Here is a 27,152-nt window from a genome sequence, read left to right on the forward strand (position 1 = left end):
TCGTCTCTTCATAGGCTTCCTATTCAGCTTAAAACAAACAAACAAACAAACAAACAAAAAACTCCATGAATTTTCAACAAAAGTCTTTTATTTAGAACATCATTTTTGAAACAAAAAGCAGTTCATTTTATTCGTCAAAATAAGCCCAACAAATTCATTTAAATAAATTGCAGACTCTGTAAATCTTTTCCTTAGCTACTTGCTCTCCTACCGCTTGGAGTCCGAAGTTGCTAGCCTAGGGTTCTCTCCGAAGTCACACAGCCGTAAGTGAAGGAACTGTTATATATAAAATCTGAATGACTCAAATACACCCGTGTTCTCATTCAACTGCCAGTGAATTAAATGAAGCAGAGGGGAAAAGACACAGGGAAGTGGACTCAGGAGATGTTTTTCCGACCGACTTGTTCTGATATCTTCTCAATAGAAGCCTGACAGCTCTGAAGAGGATGGGACATGTGAATTGTTACTGGAAGGTAATGACGAAAGGCAAACAGAAAATCCCCCCCCCCCCACTGTCATCTTGCATTAAATTCCAAAAGGGGAATGCAAGCCACGCCCCTTTCCCAGCCAAACCATTGCTTTACACAGAACTGCATTTAGCTTCCTATTATTTTCTTTATTAGTTATATACATTTAAAAAATACATCGTATTAAATAGCAGGACAGCAAACAATGGGACATTCAACACTGCTCTGAAACATCAAAACAGCCTGGGTGAGCCGCGGCGAGGAGGAGCAGATGGCGTTCACCGAGCGATCCAGCGGGGCTGTGGGTGCCCGGCTCCCTAATCCGTAACAGACCTGCATTCGGAGGGCAAGCCTTCTGACCGCCGCCACTGGGCCAGGCGCTGCTTAAACCATTTCTGAAGGAGAGAAATGAGGAGAATTATCTGTCACAGAGTGAAACGTTGAAACGTCTATTTCATTTCTAAGGGCAGTCGGTGTGGCCCAACTGGGGAGGAGAGAAGCCAGGGATGCAGGATGGTTCTCTCAGCACGACACCAGCCTTCCTTGCCTCAGGAACTCTGCACATGCCTCATATTCTTCCTCTAATTCTCTTTCTCTCTCTCCTTTAGGTCTCAGCTTAAACAAGACCACTCTATTAAAAGTAGGTTCTCCTTATTTCCTGTCTGACTATTTTGTTCACGCCATAGGACTTTCACTATCTATCACTAATTGCCTGCACACACACTCTTCTAGATCGTAAGGTCCATGAACACCACGGCTGTGTTCATCTTATCATCATTGCATTTTAGCCCTTACACCAAGTCTTCAGATGTAGCCGATTAATCAATGTCTGATGAAGGAACTGGAACAACTCCTTGATACCCCCAGAGGATTTCTAGTCTCGGGGTTCGCTATCTCATGATGGGTGCCGATGTCAACATGAGCTTTGCTCCTTAGTAGTATCCTGGTAAAGTTTTGTTCCATAAACGACTAAGCACTAGGCAACCTTGGATCACTCCTCCTTAGGATTCCATGGCGTGGACCACTGAGCCGTGAGAGAAGTGAGTTTATCCATGACTCAGAATCATCCAGCTCAGTGTCACTCAAATATTTGCGCCTTACCAATGTCAATAGTAAATTTTTGGAGGCCTCAGTGAGATGCTTCTGGAATGGTACTAAGGGAGGCCCAAGACACTTCTGTAAGTTGTAAAGCGGTGTAGCACGGTCTCAACAAACTGGCTGCCTTCACAACAGTACTTCGGATTGAGGGCCTTGGAGACGACGAAATTAAAACTGTGCTGGGAACCAAGACCAGATCTGAACCAGGAGGTCAGAAGGAAGCTGGGGTGTGAAGAAACCAGCTTTGAAAGGCACTGTTGAGGAAACAGAAGCGGCAGGCTTCTCTTCCTGGGAAGACAGAACGAGCGATTTCCCCTTGAGCCTGGCACCTCGTGTGTCATGGGGGACGCTGGTAGTGGTCAGATCACACAGCATTGGTCTAATCGGTCAAGCTGCTAGAGGAGATGAGCACTTGCCCAGAGGTGCAGCCCACAGCCAACTCTACTGTCACTGACTGGCTGGAAGAAGTCCCCAAGAACAGTGTCAGTCAGTGGGCTCATCTGCAAACCAAGAGGTAAGCTTCGGAGGTCTCTATTGTCCTTTTCGGGTTTCCTCGGGTTTACCTAGTTAGTCTAGGGGTAAGGAGGTGGCAGGACCGAAAGGAAGAAGTAGAGCTGTAATACGGCCGCCCTGGGGTGCGTGGACAGAGGTGGCCCCAGCGGGAAACATCTGTTCATGTTCAGCCTCACAAGTCGGCTGGGCCCTACTGGAGAAAAGCTGGTCTTTCCTGAGCTCCAGGGAGCCCAAGATCAGAAGAAAGGATGTGAACCCCAGGACGGAAGAGCTGCGAACAAGCAAGTGCTGGGGACAGGCTGTCACTCAGGAGAGGGTCTGAGGCTTCAGGACTGAGAAAGGCTCCCATCCCCGCTTAGTGGGCTGAGCGTGTGTCCTGTCAGGACTCACTTCACCCACCTGCAGAGCTCACCTGCTGAGCCTCTCCGCCTCACCCTGGTGCCAAAACCGGCTGTCTCTCCAACCTTATTCTGGGAGTAGCAGGAGTAGCAGCAGAGAAAAGCCATAGAAAGCCGGCGGGGGGGGGGGGGGGGGCGGACCACCAGAGGGAAGCCTTCTCAATGGGACTTCATTTCACTCTGAAGACTCACTAATTTGTTTTTCTCTGTCTAGCTTATTTATTTATTTATTTATTTATTTATTTATTTATTTATTTATTTATTTTAATTTTTCCTTTCTTTTCCTGTTACTGCTTTTGAACCGGGCTCATTACGAATCCGGAGACCTTGAACCCCTGACCCTCCTGCTTCCACTTCCCAAACCCCAGGGTTACAGGTGTTCACGGTGCCTGGTTTATTCCGTGCTGAAGATGGAACCCGTGGCTTGTGCATGCTAGGCAAGTGCCCTACCAAATGAGCCACATCCCCACGGGCATCGCCAATCTTAAGGAGAAGAGGGGGCTCACGGGGCAGTGGCTTCAACCCAACTTTGACTGTGGAGAGGGGGTACATTTTCTTCTTTTACTCTTTGTGTGTGTGTGTGTGCTCAGTCAAGCCTGGGTCTGGTTTGAGAGCAGCATGGTGCCAACTTCCTTAATGAGGTAACTGTGGGGGTTTCAAGGCTGCAAGTGCTGATTAAATAGGATTTCCAGGGACTAGAGCTGAATAAATGGCAGCATTTTAAAGACTAATTAAAACCTAGATGGGAGAAGGGGGGGGGGGACGCACTTTCTATCAGGACTCATTTAAGACAAAGTGGTTAAGCTGGCCTCATTCAAAAGAGCCACCCGCATCTTCACATGCCGGAGACTGATGGGTCATTACCCAAAATAGCTTCGACCTGGACCACGTTTGGGAATTTGCAAGGTACAATCTAAATGCTTAACAAGTTTAGCCCTGGTACTGAGAGATGGGAAGAGGTATGAGGAAAATCTCAGCTGTTTTCTGGATATATACATACATACATACATATATATATATATATATATATATATATACATATATTTTATATATATTGTCAATGAAGGTTGTACATCATAGTTACTGGTAACAAAATGTACCCCATCTCTTGCTAGCTCCTCTCCTGTCTAGTTCTGGATCTTGTAGCTTCTGACTCGCAGAAATCCTAATTTTCCACCTGGCTTTGTCTCTCTCTCCTTTGTTTCAGTCATCCCCTGGGAAAGACATTCGTCCCTTGCTTGCTCCTGAATGGATGCTCTCATTACTCCTGCTCATTGATGGAAATTTATTTACTCTGCGTGAATAGATGATAATTGGACACTGGGGTTGGGAGGGGTTGGGTCAAAACAACATTGTTCTTGTCCTTTTCTCTAACAACTAGCATTTCATTCTTTTCAGAGCGAGACCTTTAGAGGTCTTATCCCACTGATAAAACCTGCAACAACTGAAAACACTGGATCCTGGGAACAGGTCCAGAACAACAGAAAGAGATAAAAATACTGGGAACTTCTTCAAGAAGCAATGCCAACTTCTGTGTGTGTGTGTGTGTGTGTGTGTGTGTGTGTGTGTGTGTGTGTGTGAAGAAGATTATGTCATCCCAGCCTCTCAGGGTGGAAATGAAGTAGTGATCCCAGCCCCCTTTACACTGACTTCCATACAGCAAAAGCCACAGGAGTGGGATTCTGTAGAATTTCATTTAACTTAAATGTAGGAGATACACAGTGTACTAGTAGAGAGAAAAGCTCCTCCGGGAATCCCAACAACGCACTTTAAGAAGTCCTCTGACGATGAGGCCCTCACTGCACATGAGTTCCTGCAGGTGCCTTCCCATAGTGGAGAATTTGGTTTGATAGTGGGACCATTACAAGGAGATCTGCAGATGCATTGGTGACTCATAAACCCGAGGACTGGCTTTTCACACCATCTTGTGAGATGTGCCTCCCTCCAACCTTATTAGGATGTTGGTAAATGACCCATTTCATGTAGGGTGGGGCAAAAAGAAAAAGAGGTCCGCAAAAGTCCCCAGCCAGAATGTTTTGCTTCTAGTCTTTCTCGCCTTTGCCAAAGTGCCAACAGTGTGAACCAGTAACTACCTCGCAAGAGTGGATCGTGTGCATTCCTCTGTTACCAACACAATCCTTGTTTTAGGAAAGAATATGATGCTGGGTATTGTGATACCTGCCTGTAATCCCAATAGTCAGCAGTTGAGGCAGGAGGGTTGTGAGATCATGGCTGGTTTGGACCACAGAGGAAGACCCTGTCTGTCTCGCTCTCTAAAAAAAGTGTGTGTGTAGGGGGCTGATCTATCTCTGGAGATGACCGGTGTTAGGACAGGAAGTGTGATGAGTATCATTTTGGCTGGGAGAGGACCACACTAGTAAAGAAGAGAGGCAGGGGCTGTGCTGACAGCAGGCCTAGGTAAGAATCAGCAGGCGCGGGCCTCCACAGAGTTCTATTCAGCATCCCTAAAGACCTGCTACAGATAAAAGCAATCATCTTATGCTTGCCATCTCATCACTGGACTCTGTATCTTCAGAAGATACTTTCCTTTGAAGAAGACACCTTTTAAAACGCAAACGTTAGAGAAGATTACAAACCACTTCCATACGCCCGCGCACATGAAGGCGGTGTGTGGAGTTAAGAAAGGATGGGGAGATGGGACCCAGTCCAACAAGAAACGACAGGGCAAGCAGAAGCCTCGTTCCTGGAACTTGCTACACTGAGCTCTGGGTTCCAGGTACTTCTCTGCAGGTCTAGACAGGAAGATGAGGGTAAGCTGAGCGGCAGCCGGTCTCCTCTGGAGGAAGAAGGTGTTGGCCCATGGCAGGAAAAGGAAGCCAGGCCCTCCCATGAGGCTGACTCACCCACACCCACCCTGGTCATGCTGGCTGCACCATTTGTTCAATTGAGGATGTCAGAAGAGGCCAGACTGAAGAATTGCCGTGGCAGAGAGAGACCCATCATGCAGATTTCTGTATCTGTTGATCTCAAGCACGAAAAGGCAGATGCCCGTTCCTTCAGCCCCTGCTAGACTTCAAGTCTCTACTAGCAGGTACATCGGGAGGAAAAGTTAGCAAGAGCCTGGAATGACCATGGCTTGATGCACGGGGAAACTGATCTTTCTCTCTTTCCTCCCCATCCCACCGCGTACAGTTGTTTCCAACCTTCGCCGGGGGAGGCAGTATAGCACAGTGGCTCACAGACTGTTCGCTGGTTGCAGGGTTAGTAACCTAAGCTTTCTGAGCCTAGGTTCTTCCACTGAGCTGACAGTGCTGTCTCTCTTAAGATAGTGATACTCAGTATCCGAAACAATACATGGCAGGTATCCATCACTCCAAAGGTCAGCGTGGGGCTGGTGGCTCAGTGGTACTGTACACACTTAGCATGCTCAAGGACCCTGCTTTGATCTCCAGCACCGCACATGCACACATGATGGTAAATGACGGACACACATGACTGTTTTTCAGGGTGAAGAGACTTGGAGACAGAGTCAGGATTAGATCCCTCGTTGATACTGTGTCCATAATACCCAATAGCCTAGTTCTTAAAACACGAGACATCTTTACGACCATTAAATAAAGCGTGGGTTTTAAAAGGCTAATACTCAAACAGCTTGCTTTTTCATGGGTTCCAGGAAACATGAGCTTTTAGACTTGGGTTACAATAAATCATCTTCTCTTAGGCTCTGATTCTGGTTAGATAGCCTTTCCATTTGATCTGGGATTGAGAGGATTACTTATGGATAAGTTCTCCAAGTCGCCCGGGCTCAGGGTTTGGGTCCCAGGATCCCAGAGAGCACTCATTACAAGGTTTTAATCAGGGTGAAGAGAGGACAAAGCCCCTCCTTCTCCAGCCCAACTGGGAGGGATAAGAATATCCTAGTTTCAGAGTAGCACGCTGAGATGGGAAAAGCAAAGCCTGATTTAGAGAGGGCTGGGGACGGAAAGTCCGCTAAAGGCTCCAACATTGCGCCAGGCGGCGCTGCAATCTCTACCCTAAACAATTTTCAGGATAATGGGCTAACACGGGGACCTTTTACAGATAGACACATTATCATCGCGCTGGGGGCTTGTGCGCCAAAGCGTCAGAGGGCTACCTTCTTGGAAAACTCCAGAGAAAGACTCTAAGCCTCAGAACCAGGGGATTAATAAAAAACGACAACAAAACCCCAACCAGACCGTGGCAACGTGCCGGTCAAGCTGTGTGGCTGAGGTGACGCGTGCAGCACCGCGAAGTGGCAATGTGGCGGGAAGAGCAACTGAACAACCCTGGCAGGTATCCCGCCGCCCCCGCTTTAGTTTCCTCGTTTGACAAGCCCAAGGTTTGAATTTATAGCTGTCCCTTCCAAGTGTGACACCCCTGTACGCCCCAGCTCAGCAGGGAGAGTTACTGAGCTGGGAAACTGAAAGGAGAGCAAGCAAGATGCTCGCACACAGAAGGAGAAAGCAGGGACCCGACTCTGGGAGGCAATGGAAAGCCAGAAGGAAGGAGAGTGGTGATGGGCTGGGGCTGGGGTGGAGGTGAACTGGGCGCCCAGCTGCTGAGGGATGATGCATGGACTGGGATCCACGCCGCGGAGGCCCCGCGGGGATGCGCTAGGGTGGGGGACTCACCTGCGTCTCCTCCTCCGTGAGGCCCGCCTCGGCGGCGATGAGGCACAGCGTGGTGGCGTCGGGGTGCTTGTTGACCTTGTTGAAGTTGTATTCCAGGATCTCCACCTGGTCCTCCGTGGGGCCGCTCGCGGTCTCCGCCGACATGGTTCTGGCGCGTCTGCGGTGGGGAAAAGAAGAGGCGCTGGGTGAGCAAGGCCGGCCTGTCCCCTCCCGCCGTGTCACCGAGCTCCCTCCTGTCCCCTGCCCGCTCCCCTCGCCGCGCGCTGCGGGCTGCGAGCTCCAGGGCGCCCTCCCCGGGCCCGGGAGGACGGACTACAGAGCGCGTCCCCGGCCTCCCGGCACGGTCCCCAACCTGGCCAAGGATGGAGAGGAGAACGAAGAGGCCTCCCGGCTGTCACTCCGAGGGCACAGCAGAGGAAGCGCCTTCAGAGCTGCCTCCGGAGATCCAGAGCCGCCCTGGGGACCGAGGACACACACGGGGCAGGGCTCCGGGCCGCCTGGGCACGCCTCCCCGGCCGCCGCACCCCGCCTCCGCCGCGGGCGAGCACGTGGGGGCCTCGCCAGGGAGCGCTGGGCACCGGAACACTTTGGGGGAAGAGATGCCCACAGCACAAGTTGGGGAAATGGAGACCGTACTTTTTAAAAAAGAATAACACCAATAGATATTTACTTTTCCCCCCAGATTACAAAATAACACACACTGTAGAAAATCGGAAGTACGTTAAAATCACAGAGGGAAAGTTAAATTGCCCACATAGTCACAAATAACAGCTATAAAATTTCAAACGACGCTTCAAAGATCTTTCCAATTTACAGATAGGGAAATGGAACCACTGAGACAATGACGTACAGAGGGGTGATGGAGTGGAGGAGGCTGAGCCGCCTGTGCGCCTTGTGGAGGGCCACTGTGACCCACTTTCCTGGCAACTTTTTAACTTAAGCTGTGAACCCCAGGCTTGCTATTGCCCGGCCCCCATCCCAAGAACCCATCCCATTGTACTCCCCTGTGTGTGTGGGGCGAGCCTTTCAAAACCAACACAATTAAACAGTATCAAAATCAACTGTCATTTAAAACCTCGGACTTCCTCAAGGGAAAATAGGTCCACCTCGGGCTTCAAGGTCTCTTGCACGCCTTCACTTTAAAGACAGATATTGCCCGCAGACTGGGGCAACGACCTTTCTGCTGTGCTCCCTCCCCATCTTACGTAGCTCACTCAGACTCGGGACTAAGAAAGCCGACACTTGTACCCCACTCCTACGCAACCCCGTTTGAAGACTGTGACTTAGGGAAAGCCGGTCTTCAAGATATTCTTGGCTGTAGATTTCGTTACAGCTTTGGCCAAGCAGAAGTGTGGGAATCACCCTGGTTCGTTTGCATTAACAAAAATTGCAAAAATCCTCAGCAGGGTGATGAGCAGGTTTTGATGTGGTTTGTGCCTCAGGGTAGGAGTGGGAGGTGAGCTACTTGGATAATGTCCCCAGGCCTTGGACATTTTTACCTGTGACCTATACCTCCTACTTCCTAAATAATTGTCTTTACCTCTCCTCTAGTTCCCTTGAGGAGATTTTCAGGCAGGACAAGAGGCTTTTTGACTGTGTGGGACTGGGGTTCAAACCGTTTGCCAAGCCACCATCAAATCATTTTCAAGGGTAGTAGATGTTCAAGTCAAAATTTGTACCAAGTCTCTGCACCGAGGCCGTCGGGGTCCATCAGGTCAGTAATGCCTCTCCCATTAGCACGAATCCTCCCTTTCTATGACACAACTCTCTGGAAAGCCATCTCCTTACGGCCAGGGACACTGAGGCAGAGAACCCCGAGCTCTGCTGATACCCAGCACTCTAGAGTGGAAACACTGGGCGTTGGTTCAAGGCCAGTGCTTTGCTGGCCTCCCTTCAGTAAGCCAGTCTGTCTTCGGTTCAGTGGGAGAAAGTTGGGAGGGTAGCAGCGTGAGTGGGGGGGGCGGCGCTCGTTGCCTTTTCCAGTGGGTGTGTTTCTAGTTAGACACTGATCCCAGCCAAAGCTGTCCACTGAAGCCACCCACCACTGTTCACGCTGTCAACTCAAAGAACACACCAAGGACAACGGGGGCCTCTGGTTTGACTGCCTGCCCTGGAAAGGTTTCCATCCCTTCCATTTGTTCCGGTCCTGCTGGCTCTTCCCCCAGAACGTCTGTTACTGTCTTGTGGGATCCTCGGGCCTCCGGAAATATTGCACTGCGGAACCCGATTCAGACTCACACACGTGTTTTCCCGTCTTTTTTGTAGCTGCGGCTAACGTTCCTCCGCGGAATCAGCGTATTCTATTTTATTAGACATCTGTGGCTTTCGCTTACCACGCTGTGTGGGGTTATAAGGGTGAGGTCCTGGTTGACTTCAAAGGATTGCTAAGGTTAGTCGGCAGAGGACCATGGCCGACTGCTAAGGAGACTTGTGGGAGGGTCCTCTGCACAACAACAGCACCTAGCTGTCCAAGGTCCAGCGAAGAGAAGAAGTATACTTGGCTTCTGGCTTCTGGCTTCTGGCTATGGGATGAAAGAGCTTACCGTCCACACGTATTTGTTATTGCTCTGCAGAGCTTAGGCGATCTTATGTCAGGCCTCTCTCATCAGCAAATGTTTGCTTTTGCTGTGTTTCTTTCTCTCTCTCTCTTACTGTATAAATGACACGGCCCTGGTAACCTTGGCTCTCAACTGTTTCCAGTAAGGAAATGAGGAAACTCTCGAGAAGTTGCTCTGAAGATAGCCTAAACAATTTCAGACACAAGGAACTAAGAACTATTCTGAAGCGATTTAACATTTCATCCTAACACCAGTTTTACGGTTGCAATTGTTCACATCTTATGAAACACTTTGAAGGGTAATTTGTCCTGTCATTGTATTTTTCTTTTGTGGTTGGGGAAGTCATTGCACAAGCCTTTTCAAGAGGTTAAGTGAAACCAGCTGGCTTTTTTAAAAAATCAGTTCCAAAGCCGGGGCTGACTGTGGTGTGGGTCCAACAGCGTTGTGTCCCATGAGCCCATGGTCCTTTGTCTTGCACATATCCGTCTACATTAACTAGCTCACGCAAAGTTCAGTGAACTGGTAAACTTTGGCTACCTTTTAAAATACTTTCTCCCTCTCCCAGAATTATGACCTACCTCTCTGTAAGGCCACCAACACCCAATCAAGAGAGAAAGAAATTCCTCAGGAACCCACTCCAGTGGTGAGCTGACCACAGGGGGAAAGCAGGTGAATTCTTTTTTTTTTTTTTTTTTTTTTTATTAAGACACGGTCTCAAACTTGCTGTATAACTGTTTATGATTTTGAACTTCTGAGCCTCCTAACTCCACCTCCTGAGTGTGTGTGTGTGTGTGTGTGTGTGTGTGTGTGTGTGTGTGTGTGTGTGTGTGTACTGGGGAGTGCATCCAAGGTTTTATGCATGCTGCATGAGCATGCTACCTAGCAACTGTGACCCACATTGATAATCCAGGTGGATCATTCTTTAGGGTTATTTCCCAATTTTTCTTGCCTGTATTTTTCTTGTGTTCACTGTGAACTTCCTGCAAGTCATTGGCTCTGGAAATATTTTATTTTTTCAAGTGAAAAAAATAATGGTGTGTGGCCACTTCTCCAAGAGAAGTGATGGGTCTCTGCTTTCAAAGACCGGAGATCTGCCTACTCATCGGTTACTTAACAACTACCACTCTACAAAAGGAAAATTTCCTTTCACCCAAACTTTCAGTGTCTCTTAGAAACCGATGAGAAGGAAGACTCTGTGTGGTGGTTTGAATGAGAATGTCCCCCATAGTCTCACATATATGAATCTTTGGTTCCCACTTGGAAGACACTTTTGGAAGGATTAGGAAGTATGCCCTTGTTGGAGGAGATGGGTCACTGGGTCACTGGGGTGTGGGCTTTGAGATTTCAAAAGTCCACACCGGGCCCAGTCTTGTGCTCAGCCCCCCCCCCCCACACACACACACAACCTTCCACCTGCCATTAGGATGTAAGTAAGCTCCCAGCTACTGCTCCAAGGTCATGCCTGCTGCCACAGTCCTGGCCTTGATGTTCCTGGACTCACCCTCAGAAACTGTACGAAAGCCCTCAATTAAACGCGTTCTTCTGTACGTTGCCTTGGTGATGGTGTCTCCTCACAGCAATAGACCAATGACTTAAATATTTGGAGTAAAGCTCAGTGGGTAGAACCTGGCATGTGCAAGGTCCTAGGTTCTGTCTCTAGCCCTGAACGGATCTGCCCCTACCCTCCCGCACCCATGATAGGCATGCCTGAAGAGCTGTCCTTTTAAATAGAAGCCTTGTTATTACTGTCCTTGAGCTAGGAGCAGTGGCCGTCCAGCCTCGCTGAGTCTCAGCATCATCCGGGGCTATGTCTAGGCCCACTCCACGCCTCCTGAATGAGAACCTCTCTTTAGGAACCTAGTGTGGGAGAGACATGGGGAGTATTTCAACTACTCTCATATCTCCCAATTTAACTACTGAAATTAACTATAAGCATTCAGAAATTTCTTATGGCTGACCTCCCTCTTCTTGGCTGTGCGTCATCTCAATATTTGAGTAGATGGTAAGCTGAGATAGTTTTAGAGAAATGTTTGAAAGATAAGTTTTAATTTCTAAAAATAATTTTATTTCTTCGGCGGTGCCGGGGGGGTGGGGTGGGGGGTGGGTTGATCATTCTTGCCCATGCCTTCTGAAGCCCGGCTAGGGGAGTTCTCTAGAGTGAGTATGAGGTCTGGACCTGTTGGCTTACAGGAAGTGTGGCTGTTTCTCTTTGCAGGTTAACATCAACATTTTCTCCCAGGGGTCTCCAGTAAGGCTCCCTTTCGAACAGCAACAACATCCCCGTTCTCTGCCTCATCACCACTTGTACTGTCAACCTTGACCTTTGCCAGAGCTGTGTGCTCTGGTCACCCGCGACTGCCATTTCCACCCACAGCTTGTGCGACCTCTCAGGGTTAAAGGCCGCATCTGATCACTATTTACTGTGGAAAAGCATTTCCTGTTCCAGCCCACGATGGGATTTGAAGTATTTTCTTTTTGAGAGTTTGCGCTTGGCCTCTCAGCTAGCTTAGTTGCTCCCGTTGGTCACCGGAACAATGATGGAAGATGGAAGGAAAGCTGATTATGAGGAACTGCTGTCTACGGCGTGCGAAAAGCATGATTATTTTGCTTCTCCAGAGCTCTTAAAATTTTGCAATTAACATGGGTTCGTCAATTAACCACCCCACCCATCCCAAGTAACACTCAGTCTCCAGATGGACACTAAGTGATGGATGGAAAGAGGAAGGACATGGACAGACTACAAAGTGGAGAGAGATTATTAGACTGTGAACACTGTATATTGATCATGGTGTGCCAAGATCTGTTTTTTCTTTGTCGTTTTAGTCTCTCTCAAAACCCTTTCTTTGAAACCATAGTGGAAATGGTTTCTTATTTTGCAATCAAGAAACATTAACTAACTTGTCTACAGGGTCAGGGGAGGGCTGAAAACTCTATCTTTTATCTTAGCTACAGGAAGGAGAAAAGGTAGCTTGTGATTTCATGAGCATCGAGGTTTACTTATGCCTCCAAATATATTCTTCGTATGCCGTGCTGATGTCACAAATCCCAGGCGTTCACTGAACCACCCATCTGAGTCTTTGACTTAACATCCATCTTCACCCTTGGTGAAGAATTAGTGTGATGAAGACTGAAGATCCTTGCCAAAGTGACCTGAGCCATTGCTGACCTGCTGTGGTTGCTCCAGCCTCGTTCCCTTGGCTTCTGGTATGACATGGCTCTCTTTTAAAAACCCTTGTGTCAGCTGGGCGGTGGTGGCGCACGCCTTTAATCCCAGCACTCGGGAGGCAGAGCCTGGCAGATCTCTGTGAGTTCCAGGTCAGCCCGGTCTACAGAGCGAGATTCAGGACAGGTACCAAAGCTACACAGAGAAACCTTGTCTCAAAAAAAAAACCAAAAACACCCTTGTGTTTTACTTGGTATTACTCAACAGAGGTAATGGAATATACTCCTTTAAAGCTTTGTTCTGACGCCATTTGACAGATGAAGTTGAAGTATATTCTGTAAGACCAGAGACCTTCACCTTTGACCACTGTGACCGCTAACAACACAGGCAGAACCACTAATTCACAATGACAGCCGTGCACGCACACTGTTCCAGAACATGCTTCGTATGATTCAAGACTAAAAGATCGAAATGCCTACTTCACTCGGGCCTATGCTATCCCGACTGGCTGCCAGTGGCCAGGCAAGAGCCTCACTCCTACAAGGTTTGCCAGGCAGAGGTGGCATCAGGCTGGAGTTCTGATCCTTTGGCCCTGCCACAGAATTGAGAACGGGTCAGTGGGTGATCCAGGTCTTAAAAATATGAAGTGCTGCCCTTTCCTTTTAGTTCTGCATTTTCTGAGCCTTCCTAAAGGTCCTATTCAGTTTGCTGTTTCCCAATATTTCTTCCTTTGCGTTTGCTTTCTCCTTGCCTTAGAAATCCTGCTGCTCTAAGACATATAGTGGAATTAAGAACAACATGGGGAGATGATTCTGTTGGAAAAGTGCCTGCTGCCAAGTCTGAGGACCTGAGTTCAAATCCCCAGAACCCACGTAAAAAGCCAGATGTTGTGGCACACATTTGTGATCCTAGCAATGGCAAGATGGGAGGGAGGTGGAGACACGCAAACCCCTGTAAGCTTACTGGTCAGCTAGCCCAATCTACCTGGTGACATTCCAGGCCCGTGACAAACACTGTCTTAACAGAAGATGGGAGATACCTGAAGAATGAAACCCAAGAGTGTCCTCTGACCTCCACGTGTGGGTATGCGCGCGCGCGCGCGCGCGCGCACACACACACACACACACACACATACACACCAATTTCAAAATAAAATGTGAGTTCATATGGTAAAAAAAAAATCAAATACTCTGAAATCTCCAACGCCAAGCACTGGAAAACTCACTCTGCTCACTCCTATAAGGAGGAGACACACCACAGTGAAGTGGTGCACACTTTACCCAACTCAGTGTTGAGGTAACCTCCCATGCTGTGTTCAGAGGCACTTACTCACAACTATAAAGTGTTTCTTGTGTGGTATGCTACTGCTCTTTAAATGGATGGGAGCTAAGGGTTCAGCAAAGTCTCTCCTGGTCGGACAACTAGAGAGGGCCATTTATGTCTCACTTTTTCTGGGTTCCAGTCTCTCCTTTGTAGTCTTTATGGAATGGTTAAGCCCAATGGTGGAACTTAGAACCTTTCTTTAAAAGTCAAATGACGTGGCTGGAGCTTCATTGTGAGTAGATGGTGGTGGGGAGCTGATGGGTAGGGCGACGCTCTCATCTTCAGTGAGCCTCTGGACACTACACATCGCGTTGTGCTTCATTGTGGAGAGTGTGAAAACTGAATTTCTGCTCATTGCTCACCACTGTTTCCTTGCTCTCTCTTCCTTCCCTTTTATTTATGAGACCACATTCATAGGATGGAGGAGGAGGCCAGGGAGATGGACAAAAGGGCTATCTGCACAAGCCTGAGGACTTCAGTCCTATCCCCAGAACCCATGTTTTACACCAAAGGCCCATGTGGTGACGTGCATCTTAACTCCAACAATTCTATGGCAAGATGGGAAATGGAGGCAGACGCTTCAAATCTCAAGGTTTTTAAGGGCACAGTGGAGCTTCAAACCCGGAAAGCCTGGCTTCTCCATCCACATTCCTAACTACCACACCATGTTTGTTCTGTGCTGAGTAGCCGAGTGAACAGACGACCCTTGTCGGGTAGTTGTGTAAAAGAGGAACTAGGACTAAATGATGCCGCAGGATGACAAGCGAGGCGATGCCCTGTGTGCCCGTGGCATGACCCAGCCCACTGGATGACTCTGGGAAATCAGCTCACACCACCAGCTAGGTTGGCTCCCCTACCTCACACGCTCTTCTTTCATTGGTGCAGATATGGCTGAGAGCTGACCTTGGTGACGCATATGTCATACAAATGGGAACAAGTTGCAGCGTTCAACAGAGTGGAGTGGAATGCTTACCTTTGGTGAGAGCAACAGGGCTTATCTGTGGCTACAATTCCGTCCCTAGATTGTGCATTTGTATTGAATCAATCAAGGAAGTTCCTGAAAATTATGTTGCAAAGGTTTAGATTTTTTTTTCTATATCATCCTCAGAAAACAGTAAGATGTTATTTAAAAATAAAAAATAAAAACTACCAGAGGGGCGGGTGTCTGGGAATGACTTCCAGCCGTGAGTCAACCATTAGTTGACCCTTAACATACAATTCTTCTCACAGACACCCAGTTCTTTTCACTGAAAGCCTGCCTAGCTGTTTCAACCTTGTATGTGAAGCACCAGGAACAGGAAAAGATCATAATAAAGCTTCAGGCTTCTCTGAGCATGCTGTGAAACCAGCGACGAGTTCAGCCAATCTTTTTGGAAATAAATGGTCAAGAGTGAGAGGGAGATCCGCATGAGTAAGCAATCTGCCTTTTATAATGATGTTCACGAACTCAAAAGTTTTCTCCAGGAAGATTATAAACTGTAGACTCCCAGGCCAACTCACAACGGGGGGCATAGCTAAAATGCTGCGTGATTGCAACTACCCAAGGAAATGATCCTGTTGAAACAGCCCAGTGAAGCCATTTGCTTATTTGGAACGCAAATGCTTTTCTAAAAGGCCATTTTAATTAAAAACTGGATCGGGAAATGAGATTTTGGTGGAGCTATTGATGGGACTTGCAAGAAACTTCTGAAGATTTGGGGGTTTATAGCACAATTCTTATTACACTCATACCTAGAAAAGTCCCTAAAGCATTATCAGGTGTTTTGTGAATTCGTAATCATTAAAGCTGTACTGGGCCATGAAAAGAGGGACAGGGGAGGAAGGGAGTGGACACAGGTTGTCTGAGGCTCCATTAATTATGCTGTTAACAGCAGTGATAATGAGAAGGCCTGGTATCTCTGCATTTTCCTTTCCTTTTCATCCAACCAAGACATCCAAGAGAAGGGCACAGGTTGCGACTTTGTGTCACATTCTCTTAGCAAGTCACCAAGTGGCACTATCAGATAAGGACAGTTTAGTCGCTGGCAGGGTTCTTGGCGGCTGGAGAAAAGCAGAAACTAGGGGCTTTGAGTATGTAGCATTCATTACAGAGAGGATGCTCATACATCTGGGTCGAGTAAATTGTTCAAGATACATTTTAAATCCTCCTTTCTGGATGAAAAGATTAACTAGTGTGGAGTGATGGGCAGGACACTGGCAGGGGGTCAGAGGGTCAATTCCATTTTAAACTCTCCACCCAGCTCTCACAGGACCTTGGCTACGTCCTTTAACTTAGTTGAAACTTGGTTCTCTTCACTTCACAGCAAAGTATGTCTAAAACCCAGCTGGTGTAGACAGGCAAGGAGCAGTGACCAGTGGTGATGATGCTCATGAAATAATTCAGAACAGTGTAAGATGACACACATTTCCACGGGAACATAATTGTGTCTTCATTATGTCTTCATCCATAAAAGCAAGGTTTGGAGCAGAGGATCTGGAGATGGTCTCTGTTCTAGAGTCCTGGTGATCTGAGTAGTGCAGATATTACATGAGCATGGCCTTCCTTAAGAGTTTACTGTTGCCACTAATGGGAGAAAGAGACCTACCTAGTCTGAGTCCTACAGAGGCCTTGATTTGATGAATATGATGTACCAAATTCCTACTCCAAAGGACTGCTGAGTGGCCTGTGAAACATCGTAATATTAGGTGCTTTTTCATATTCAGCCTGTTAAATTAAGGCAGCCATATAATTTGTCATCTAAGCTAGAACACTTGTGTATAAAAGGGATGCTCTTAATACATACGCCTCTATAATAGGCTACAGCAGACACATCCCAAGCAAACTGGAGCATCTGGTCCCCTTATTATCTGTCAGATGTGTCACTTAGGTATGGGACAGGAGCTCCTATGGGACTTCATCATCTCTGCAGCTTTTTGGAGTAGCAAGACACAGGCCACATTAAGGAGGATGAGGCTTGCTTTGACTCTTAAGGAAGAGTAACACTGAAGCTCTGCAGTTAAAGGTGAGATGACGTTCTGTGGCTTCACATCTCCTGAACGCTGGTTTCTTTTGCAGTTTATAGACATTTGTCTGGGAGGAAGAGTAAGGCCAGCTCAGGGTCTCTGCTCGCTGTGGGACTAAGAGCATGTGTGCTAAAGCTTAGCAATTGCAAATATCCACTACTGCTCAAAGAAAGTTAGTCCTGACACCAAATGTAAACAAAGGGCTCAAAACATTTCATTCCAGAGAATTCTATGGGCATCCATGTGCTTAGGGACCTTCAGACCAGAGAATAAAAGACTGATGTTATCTGTGAAATGCACAGAATGATCAAATTCATCTTTGAAAAACATTTAAAGTTCATTTAGAGATTTTCATGAGACAAAAATTCTCATATTCCCTAAAGAGAATCATTAAAGCTAAAAATATCTGTATGACCAAGCTTGGAAACAAATAAGAAACAGATCAATTTTTTTGTAGTTTGTTATGAAAAAAAAAATTGTCCCAAATATGCCAAAATTGCAACTAGTGAATTTCTTTATATGTTTTAGAGTATGTTATTAAATGTAGTTGCTCATTTAATTCTTGAATTAAATTTGTTTAGAAAAGTATTAATTAGCTTTATTAGATCTATAGCTTGCAAGAATGGTGATATGTTTATCACACGGAAGTGTAAGAATGATCAAATGTAAAAGTGGAGGACAGAAGTCAGCTTGTTAATTTTATATATATATATATATATATATATATATATATATATGTAAGTTATACATGGACTGTGTAGCCATTTGGTCTCTTTCAAATATTAAAAATTAGAGTTTCTTTCTGAAAATGTTCTCAGCCTCACTGCTTGACCCTGGAAATGGTTGTGAATTTGTAATTCTGGAGATGTGGCACCATGATTTATTGATTTATTTTGAGAATCTACACTGGGTTCTGGAGTATTTTTACTCCAATTACCCAATTACATGGTAAGAAACAGCAGTTAGGGACCTGTAATACTGCACACGGATGTCGATCAGGTGCTGAGGGCTCTGTCTGTACTTTCTTAGGTCCTTGTACTCTGCCTAGAGCAAGCAAGGATGCTTCCCCAGATGATCTGTGCATTCTGAGAAGTCCAGGGAAGACTCTGACAAAATGGGGTTATCACTTTGCCCAAACACACTTTAATAAATTATTACTTTTTACGAGCCAACTACCATTTTATGACCACGATTGGGTAACAATAAAGCGGCACACCACTGCACCTGTACAACGCCAAATCATGCCAAAGTCCAACTCCCCAAGCTGCCTGTTGCCAGGATACTCAGTTACACTTTTTTTATGAGCAGGTGCTCAGCTAGTGAGACAAACAGCTTCAGCCTGGTCATTAACACCACAAGAAGACCGAGGAGGACAGATACACTAGACAGTTCTGCTGGACCTAGAGTAGTATTTCTTTAACCTTCAGACGTGTTGCAGAAGATGGAGCTTCGGGAAATCTGAACTTTCAAAGTGTGACTCAGTCTCCCTGTGACTTTGGACAGCCCACACTTGGTGTGGACCTGACTCAGTCTCCCTGTGACTTTGGACAGCCCACACTTGGGGTGGACCTGACTCAGTCTCCCTGTGACTTTGGACAGCCCACACTTGGGGTGGACCTCCAGGTCTGCATCTTCCATCACTGCAGTCCTACCCCAGTGCTCCCACATCATTTTCGTAGGAGTCAATGAGATGCCCATGAACCACAGACTAAATACACTGTATAAATTCAAGGTACTGATCCAGCTCTCCCAATGGCTCAAGATGCAATGTTGGGCAACTGAATGGCATCAGATTTTAAATCATTAAATGGCAAAATGATTGAATTATTTTTTTTTACTCAAAACTAAAGAACGACATGATTTCTTAGAATACTTCATTTGCTTTGTCCAGAAAACCGCTGCCACATATGGAAATACGAAATGCTTCTAGAATCCATTAAGATGACTGTGACCCAGCTTCTTATTAAAATACTAGGGGCCGGGTGGTGGTGGTGCACACCTGTAATCCCAGCACTTGGGAGGCAGAGGCAGGTGGATCTCTGTGAGTTTGAGGCCAGCCTGGTCTACAGAGCGAGATCCAGGACAGGCACCAAAGATACAGAGAAACCCTGTCTCGAAAAACCCCCCAAAAAATAAAATAAAATACTAGGGAACCAAGAAGAGGCCCCCAAATGTTTGAAATACTAGACCAAAACTTATTATATCATGATTCCGTTTCTTACAGTGAGTTCCAGATTCCACACTGCTTTAAGGAAAAGCGGGAATCCAACCCCACCCCACCCCAGTCTCCCAACGGCCAGAAACTGAAGAGTGGTTGAACATACATTGGAGGATCATTACAGAATCATTTGTGAGAACTGGAGGCAGGAGAGATGGCCATAAAAGCTGTAAACACAACTAGGAATGAGCAGTTACAAATCTACATTAAAAATAGAATCAGCAGACATGGTGGTGCATGTCCATTTGGCAGGCTGAGACAGGAGGATCTTGAAACCAAGGCCAGTCTATGCTACATAATGAGACCTTATCTCACGAAAAAAGAAAAAGAGAAATGAGGAGGGAGAGAGGAGGAAGGAACAAAAGATAATTATCATCAATAAGGATTTCAAAAACACAGTCTTGAGTTAAGAACAAGAAAAACAGGAAACGTGAGATATCATGAGAAACAAGATATAAAGCCTAAGGAAGGATTTTGTGTGCCCAAGCAGTGAATGTCTTTTTTTATTACTATTATCTTAATTTGTGTGTTTTGCCTGATTATCTCTCCATGTACTGTGTGTGGACCTGGTCCACAAAGAGGCCCCAAGAAAGAGTTAGATCCCAGGGACCTGGAGTTACAGACAGCTGTGAGCTGCCATGTAGGTGCTGGGAATTGAACCCGGGTCCTTTGGAAGAGCAGCCAGTGCTCTTAACCGCTGAGCCATCTCTCCAGTCCCTAGTTAACAAATGTCTTAATATGAGACCAAGTTAAACAAATAAATGAACAAACACATAATTGACAGACTGGTGGTCAGTCTATTGTCCAGAACTTGCCTGTGTATCTCCCTGTACCTTTGCATCCGGCGGGACACTTAAGGGCATGCAATGTCCATTGTGCTGTGGCCCACACCCACCCCTGACCTTGCATTTTTTTTTCTTGAAAGTCAACGTGAGTAACTGGCCACTGGCGCAACGCCTTTCAGCAGCATAGTTAAATGAATCTGAGTCTTCTCCTAGTCAACTTAAATAGCATCAGGGCCTCCTGCAGCTTCTTACAGATCTGCCCTTGAGGCTGTCTAGTCATCTAGAAGCTCTTTGGAGTCTGAACTCTGGACCAGATTGAGGGAGCAAATGAAAGGGGGTCGCTCACTCCTTCAGTCCTACTTCCGGACTCCCAGAGTTCCCAGGTAACCCCAAAGGATGAAGAGCGAGAGGACGCTTAATGTGGCGATAGATGCTTCCAGCATCACTTATTTATGACAGGACATTTCACCCCCAGCCACCAGTAGACTAGGAAGTTGGACAGAGAGGGAACACAAGCTCTAAGGAGGCCCTGCTTATATAAATTTCCTCAGGGAGAAGCCACACGGGCAGGAAATGGAATTACATCAACAAAGGCTACGCTGTGTAAGCAGATCTGCGATGACCTTAAGAATTCCAGGAAATTTCCATCGAGACCCATCTAGATCTGTCTAGATCCAGTGGCCAGAATGACTGTCATTAGTTTCCTGATTAGTGGTCTCTAAGGTTAGAACCGCCTCAGTGTCTACCTTGGAGTTTTTTGTTTGTTTGTTTCCATCCTATGAGGATAGACCAGTTCACTTGCAAACAAACTGGCTGGGTTTTCATGTTTGGTCACATTTTATGAAAACCACAAGAGCAAATTATAAGAAACATGGAGATGGGTCAGCCTAACTTCCCTATGTTGGATGGCGCTCCAGTTGCCCACATGGCAATGGACTAGAAATCGTCTGAAACAGAGTCACCCGACCTTGTGAGCGATAGGTTTTCTGTATCCCTATAGTAGGTTTCTCTGCCGACACAGAAAGCCAGATCAAGCCGAATGAGAAAGAACTGGTTTATTTGGAAAAAGCACTCTCAGGTGACCTTCCAGCCCTCAGAGGTGAGGCGGGCAAAGGGGGGCAGAAGAAATCATATACCCCCTAGATGCTGGCAGGTCTAGAGGCAGGGGCTTAAATACCCTGTAGACGTGGTCCTGCGCTTCGGGGGAGGTCTTTCTGAGGGGGGTGGGGTTGGGGGAGGCAGAAGTGGGGCTAAGGTGGAGTTTCCGGCCAAATAGTGAGGAATGGCCCCTTCAGCCCCCTACATTTATTCTGCACTTCTTTTTGTTTGAGTGATGTGAATAGTGATCCTCTTTCTCTCAGTGTAAGCACAAGGCTTCCTTGAGAGAACTTGAGCATCTCGGGGTATAATGCCTCTGCGGGGTCGGGAGGCCAGGGTCCCTGAGCCTGCTAGGCTGAATGCTAAAATCCCAGGGAAATTAGTCTGCTCTCTTGAACTTTCATGGGTTGTATTCAAAGATGATCAGATAATTTATTGCTCCAGACCAGTATTTTTGACAGGGAAGAGGCCTTTGAGATGGATCAGCCAGCAAAGGCACTAGCTGCCAAGTCTGACCACCTGAGCTGGGTCCCCAGAACTTCTTATAAGGTGTTCTCTCTCTCTCTCTCTCTCTCTCTCTCTCTCTCTCTCTCTCTCTCTCTCTCTCTCTCTCTCACACACACACACACACACACACACACACACACACACACACCATAATATGTGTTAAAAAGATATGCATTGTAAAAACCCAACTAAGACTTTTAATCTTTGGTCTCACTCTTGCCTTGAAATTGCATTGCAGCTGAGAAAGAGCTCTCTGCAGGCTGGGCTGTCCTATGCCAGGACTAGTCTGTGCTGGTGCCTGTGGGAGACTATTCAACATCTCGCTGAGGATAGATGCAGGGACTTTCCTGGCAGCTGATAGGGATGGGCAAAACCTGCACCTGCTTGGTGTATGTCACTCACTCCAAATTTCACACATGCCTGGGGTCAACAGCATTAGGACGGCAGTTCTCCGTTGGGACCAGCTGACGTGCAGAGGCTGTGAGCCGGGAGAATGTGCCACCGGCACCAGGACACACTTCTGCGATCTGCACAGTGGAGATGATCTGTGTCCCCATCAGGGCTGTACCCACCAGCATGCCCTGGGCAAGCAGGCAGGAAAGTGTTCCTTCCATGCTGGTTTTTAACTGGATGGGTTGGCTCTGTGCATCCCTCCAGACCACAGGCCACATTTCCACTGCCTCCTTTCCCATTCACTCAGCATTTTGGAAGTCCGAGGAATTCGTCAGTGTTCAAAACTTAATCCAGGTTACACAGCACAGCCATTAAAAACAAAAATCCATGCGGCCTTTGAAATAAGTCGTTCTACCCAGAAATAACAGTGCAGGAAATGTGTTCAAAGAAAGCGTCACCTAAGGAAGAAATCCTGTCACTTCTACACTTACGTTTTACCAGCTCTGTGAACCCATTGTTTGTCTAAAAACTTTTTTAATGTTAGGAAGTAGTTTTGGCTTCAGAATAGTCGTGGTACCCAGTGTTGGTCTACTGCCCTGATGCTTACAGCCTAGTCCTTTCTGGCAGGCTGGTTTCTGGGGTTCAAGATAGAGTTCAGCTTTCCTGGTCCTCCTAGAACAGTCTGCTGCTCCCACTACTGCTCTCTCTCTCTCTCTCTCTCTCTCTCTCTCTCTCTCTTTCTCTCTCTCTCTCTTTCTCTCTCTCTCTCTCTCTCTCTCTCTCTCTCTCTCACACACACACACACACACACACACTAAAACAAATGTATTTAACAAAGAACTGTCTAATTCAGAAAAGACAATTTAGCATGACCCAGTCTTAGACGGCGCCTATAGCACGAGACTGAAAACCTACAGTCTGGTTATTCTTTCTCTCAGTGGTTTGGAATTAATTCTGACGAATAGGGAATTATTTATTTTTACCTGAAAGTGCTTTTCCTAATTGCTTACTTTGAAATCCAAATGATAATTATATTTATATAACATTTCAAAGCTGGCATGATAGCACAAGCCTATAATCTCAGGACTCGGGAGTTAGGGGTAGGAGGTTCAAGGGCAGCGCCAGACAGCTACATATCCAACTTGAGGCTGGCTGGGCTACACAAGACCCTGCCTCAGACACACAAGCAAACAAACAAACAAACAACAAAAGCAGCAGAAAGAGAGAAAGAAAGAAAGAAAGAAAGAGAGAGAGAGAGAGAGAGAGAGAGAGAAAGAAAGAAAGAAAGAAAGAAAGAAAGAAAGAAAGAAAGAAAGAAAGAAAGACAGGAAGGAAGGAGGAAGACAGGAAGGAAGGAAGGAAGGACAGAAGAAAGAAAGAAAGAAAGAAAGAAAGAAAGAGAGAGAGAGAGAGAGAGAGAGAGAGAGAGAAAGAAAGAAAGAAAGAAAGAAAGAAAGAAGGAAAGAAAGAAGGAAAGAAAGAAGGAAAGAAAGCATTTGAAAGAACTCCCAGATAGGTTATCTTGTTAGAACCTATTTAATAACCCTAGGTTCATTAAGTAATTACGGTCTATTAACATCATAACCTTAATTGGTTTGCCAAAGATGGGTAAACAAATCCCTGAGAGAATGAGGCCTTGGGAATAGCACAGATGGATGCTATCAAACGCAGGCAGCTAGCCAGGGCAGGTTCAGCGGGGCCCTGTGATGCCACCCCCCACTCCCACACGAGCACCTGCATCCACACAGGTGTGAGGAGGAGGTGAGGGGTAGTAGAAATGGCAGAAGTCAGGAAGACAAATGTCACCCATTCATGCTTTTGCCTGGGGCTGCCCGGACTTTGTATCGATAGATAGACCCATCCTAATGTTTCCCGGGGGAACTTCTAGAGGATGATGCAGGAGGATTAATGTGAGTTTGAAGCCAGCCTGGGTTTCAAAAACACCAAAAGGAAAGGGAAGTGAATAAATCCATCACTCCCCCAGATCTCATGTGCACCTACCCATCCCCCAAGCCTCTTCTTCTTGGTCCCCTTCTCCAGGCCACCACTGCCACGCATTTTCCCACGAGTCACAGACAACGTATGTCGCCTCTCTCCTCCATTCCTGTTATCACTCCCTTTTAATATCTCTTCTCTTGCTTCCAGGCCCCAAGTGATCTTTGCTCAGAGAAACCCCTTAATCATCACTAGCTTGACCAGAAGACCTTTACAGACACGTAACTCAGCTTCAGTCTGGTGGTTATGGAGAGCCTGCTGTGTTAAAGGTTTAAGCCCGTCACCCCTGCCCCACAAATCTGTTAGCTTCGTGATTCATAGCTTTAAGCTCTAAAAAAAAAAAAAAAAACAAGGCTCAACAGTGAAGGAGGAGTGGAGGAGGAAGGAGGAACTGGGAAGAAAGGAGGGAGGAGGAGAAACTTTGATTAGGATATAAAGACAAAAATAAATAAGCAAAAAAATGGAAGAAGAAAGAATTCTATGCAAACAAAACAGACAAACAAACAAATAAACAAAAATAAAAGCGCAACCTTGATTTAGCATCCACGGACATCCCAGGGGTCTAGAGAATGGCCTTCAAGATTTGTGTTGGAGGATGACCCCCTTGTTGGCAGTCCCATGCAGAGGGGTCAGCCTTGAAACCACATACATACCTTCCACAAAAATGGACTCGGCTTGCATTTACACATTTTTGTGCGCGCGCGCGCGCGCGCGCGCGCGCGCACACACACACACACACACACACACACACACACACACGACAATAATAATCAAAGAAAAAGAGGCTATCCACTTGAGAGTAAGGGGGAATATGGGACAGGCTCAAGGCAGGGTAGCTAGGCGGGACTGGAGGAGGAAAAGGAGGCAAAATGTGATACGATTCTATTTCAACTAAAAACGTGTTTTTAAAAAAATAAAAGAAATAAGATCTTTAAAAAAAAGTGTGTTTGCCGGGCGTTGGTGGCGCACGCCTTTAATCCCAGCACTCGGGAGGCAGAGCCAGGTGGATCACTGTGAGTTCGAGGCCAGCCTGGGCTACCAAGTGAGCTCAAGGAAAGGCGCAAAGCTACACAGAGAAACCCTGTCTCGAAAAACCAAAAAAAAAAAAAAAAAAAAAAAAAGTGTGTGTTGGAGTTGGACATAAGTCTAGCACTCAAGTAGACCTCTGTGAGTTCGAGGCCAGCCTGATCTACCTGGAGAGTTCCAGGCAAATCAAAGCTACATAGTGTGAAACATGGTCTCAAAAAAAAAAAAAAAACATTGTTGGGGCGGGGCTCCTTGGTGGTAAATACCTGGGAAAGGTCTTGGGATTCCATCACATTCCAAAGCTTCTTCACCAAATATTTAGTTTTGTTGTTGTTGATTTGAAGCAGTCTTGCTCTGAAACTCTGCTGGCCTCAAACTCAGGACAATTCTCCTGCCTCAACCTACCAAGAGCTGAGTACAGGCATGAGCTACCCCATACGCCTTCCTCTCTGGACTCTAGTCCTCCGCAGATGAACTATTGAATAATGTCAATTCTTCTCCTCACTGCCCTGTTGGCAATTTTCCTAAGCATGTGTCTAGTCCTCGGTGAGCTCGGCTTCTCTCTTCCCTCCCACCTCCCCAGCCTGGGTTTTCTTAGGTATCTGTCCTGGATAGATAAGCCCTGCCTGAGACAAGCTGCAGGAAATGGTTGGTTCTCTCTCCAAGGCCTTCTCACCTAAAATACACGATAAACTATTCCTTTTATCCAGTGACTCTTCCTCCACCCAACATTTGACCTTGAATACCTGGACACCATTTGAGATCAAAAAAAAAAAAAAAATCACAAAAGTCTACTTTCTGGAAAACTTAGAGTTCAGCGTTTCTTTTCATTACAAATGCGGTGGATAATTTCACGATTGTAGATATACGGAGAACAAGAAATAGTAATATGCATGTAGCACTTCAATTTCAAAACCCAGCCAGATAATCACTCCACCTACACCAAACACACAATAAATATTTTAAACACTATTTTGTTTGATTTTTTTAGATAAAAAGCTAGAGATGTAGAGCAGCGGTAATTGGTATTTGAATGATGAAACGATAAATAACAGTTGCACAGATGATGGAAATAGAAACAAGAAACAGTAAAACAACAAACGCCGCTCTGCTTCGCCGCTCCAAATTCACCACAAATCTGGCAGACACTTTTTGCAAAGACCTGGCTTCTCAGCCCCAGCAGCACTCTAGCATCTGGGGCTCCTCTCTGGACAAGTTCATTCTCCGCATTCACGTCAGAAAGCTACTTACGTGGAAGCCTGGGCGAGCTCTGCGCTGGAAGCAGCAGCGGGCGCTGGTGCCTGCCGGCTTAAATAGCCTGCTGACTGACGCGGCTGCCGGCTGCCGCCGAGTGCACGTTTATTTACGCCTGGGAGTGCACGCTCCAGCAAGGACCTGAAAAACCTGCAGCGTGGGCAGGCGGGAACCACTGAAAGTCAGCCCGCCCTACGTCTCTCCCGGTTATTCAGGTTTGATGCTCACTCAGGCGGTGACTTCTGAGAGTCTCGTTAGAACTTTTCATTCAGCGCTGTCCCCTTGGCCACCAAGATCACTTGGAGGGTGCCTCTGAGAGACCGGGAGAGAGCAGCAAGCCCCTGGCTCTTTCCCCAGCTTCCTTATTTGGAGCCGGCTTGGGTTAGATGTTGCCGCCTCTCAAAGCTTTGGTCTGCCAGGCTGCATTCACAGCTCGGCGGGCGATGCGCCAAACCCAAGCGCCTGGACTGATGCCCAATTAATGAAAAGCTGTTTTCTTTCGGACACAGAATGTACAAACAAGGAAAAACTAAATCAGAGGGCCGGTATGAGACAATTTTAGGTTCCTTTCAAATACTCATTTCTTTTTTTTTTTTTTCTGCATTTGCCCTTTGTTAATGAAATTCCTATCTGAGGGTTGAAAGATTCCCCGCTGAAACTCGCGTTAAAAGGTAATGTGTACGCGAGACTATGTGTAGCACCAGGCGTGAGTGTACAAAGGCTCCTGTGACTGGTGGCGG

At 46.7% G+C, this 27,152-nt stretch overlaps 1 protein-coding gene, 1 long non-coding RNA gene and 1 other non-coding gene across 4 annotated transcripts; 2 read left to right on the plus strand and 1 right to left on the minus strand.

Annotated features, from left to right (window-relative positions):
- Positions 1 to 66: 66 nt before the first annotated feature.
- On the minus strand, positions 67 to 26,515 carry Hopx (HOP homeobox). Of its 2 annotated transcripts, none has more exons than XM_028854958.2 (3): positions 26,410 to 26,515; positions 7,090 to 7,246; positions 67 to 862 (listed from the first exon to the last, which is right to left on the minus strand). In XM_028854958.2, exons 2-3 carry the CDS (start codon positions 7,231 to 7,233, stop codon positions 785 to 787), a joined length of 222 nt encoding a protein of 73 aa, XP_028710791.1. In that variant the 5' UTR covers positions 7,234 to 7,246; positions 26,410 to 26,515; the 3' UTR covers positions 67 to 784. The 2 variants fall into 2 exon arrangements, with proteins under 2 accessions (XP_028710791.1, XP_028710716.1); XM_028854883.2 differs by lacking the exon at positions 26,410 to 26,515 and adding an exon at positions 7,442 to 7,575.
- On the plus strand, positions 3,473 to 7,083 carry LOC119088657. Its single transcript, XR_005092346.1, has 3 exons — positions 3,473 to 5,528; positions 5,630 to 6,751; positions 6,849 to 7,083. It is a non-coding gene; the product is annotated as an uncharacterized LOC119088657 (long non-coding RNA).
- On the plus strand, positions 4,356 to 4,459 carry LOC114689904. The gene has a single exon (XR_003733993.1). It is a non-coding gene; the product is annotated as a small nucleolar RNA U13 (small nucleolar RNA).
- Positions 26,516 to 27,152: the final 637 nt, after the last annotated feature.

The sequence above is a fragment of the Peromyscus leucopus genome, chromosome 10 (genome assembly GCF_004664715.2).
Source record: "Peromyscus leucopus breed LL Stock chromosome 10, UCI_PerLeu_2.1, whole genome shotgun sequence".
In the NCBI taxonomy this organism is placed as follows: domain Eukaryota; kingdom Metazoa; phylum Chordata; class Mammalia; order Rodentia; family Cricetidae; genus Peromyscus; species Peromyscus leucopus.

Coding starts and splice junctions, on each gene's coding strand:
- Hopx (XM_028854958.2), bottom strand. CDS start 7,233: ATGTCGGCGGAGACCGCGAGCGGCCCCACGGAGGACCAGGTGGAGATC. Junction 863..7,089: donor TCACGGAGGAGGAGACGCAG/GTGAGTCCCCCA, acceptor TCTCTCCTTCAG/AAATGGTTTAAGCAGCGCCT.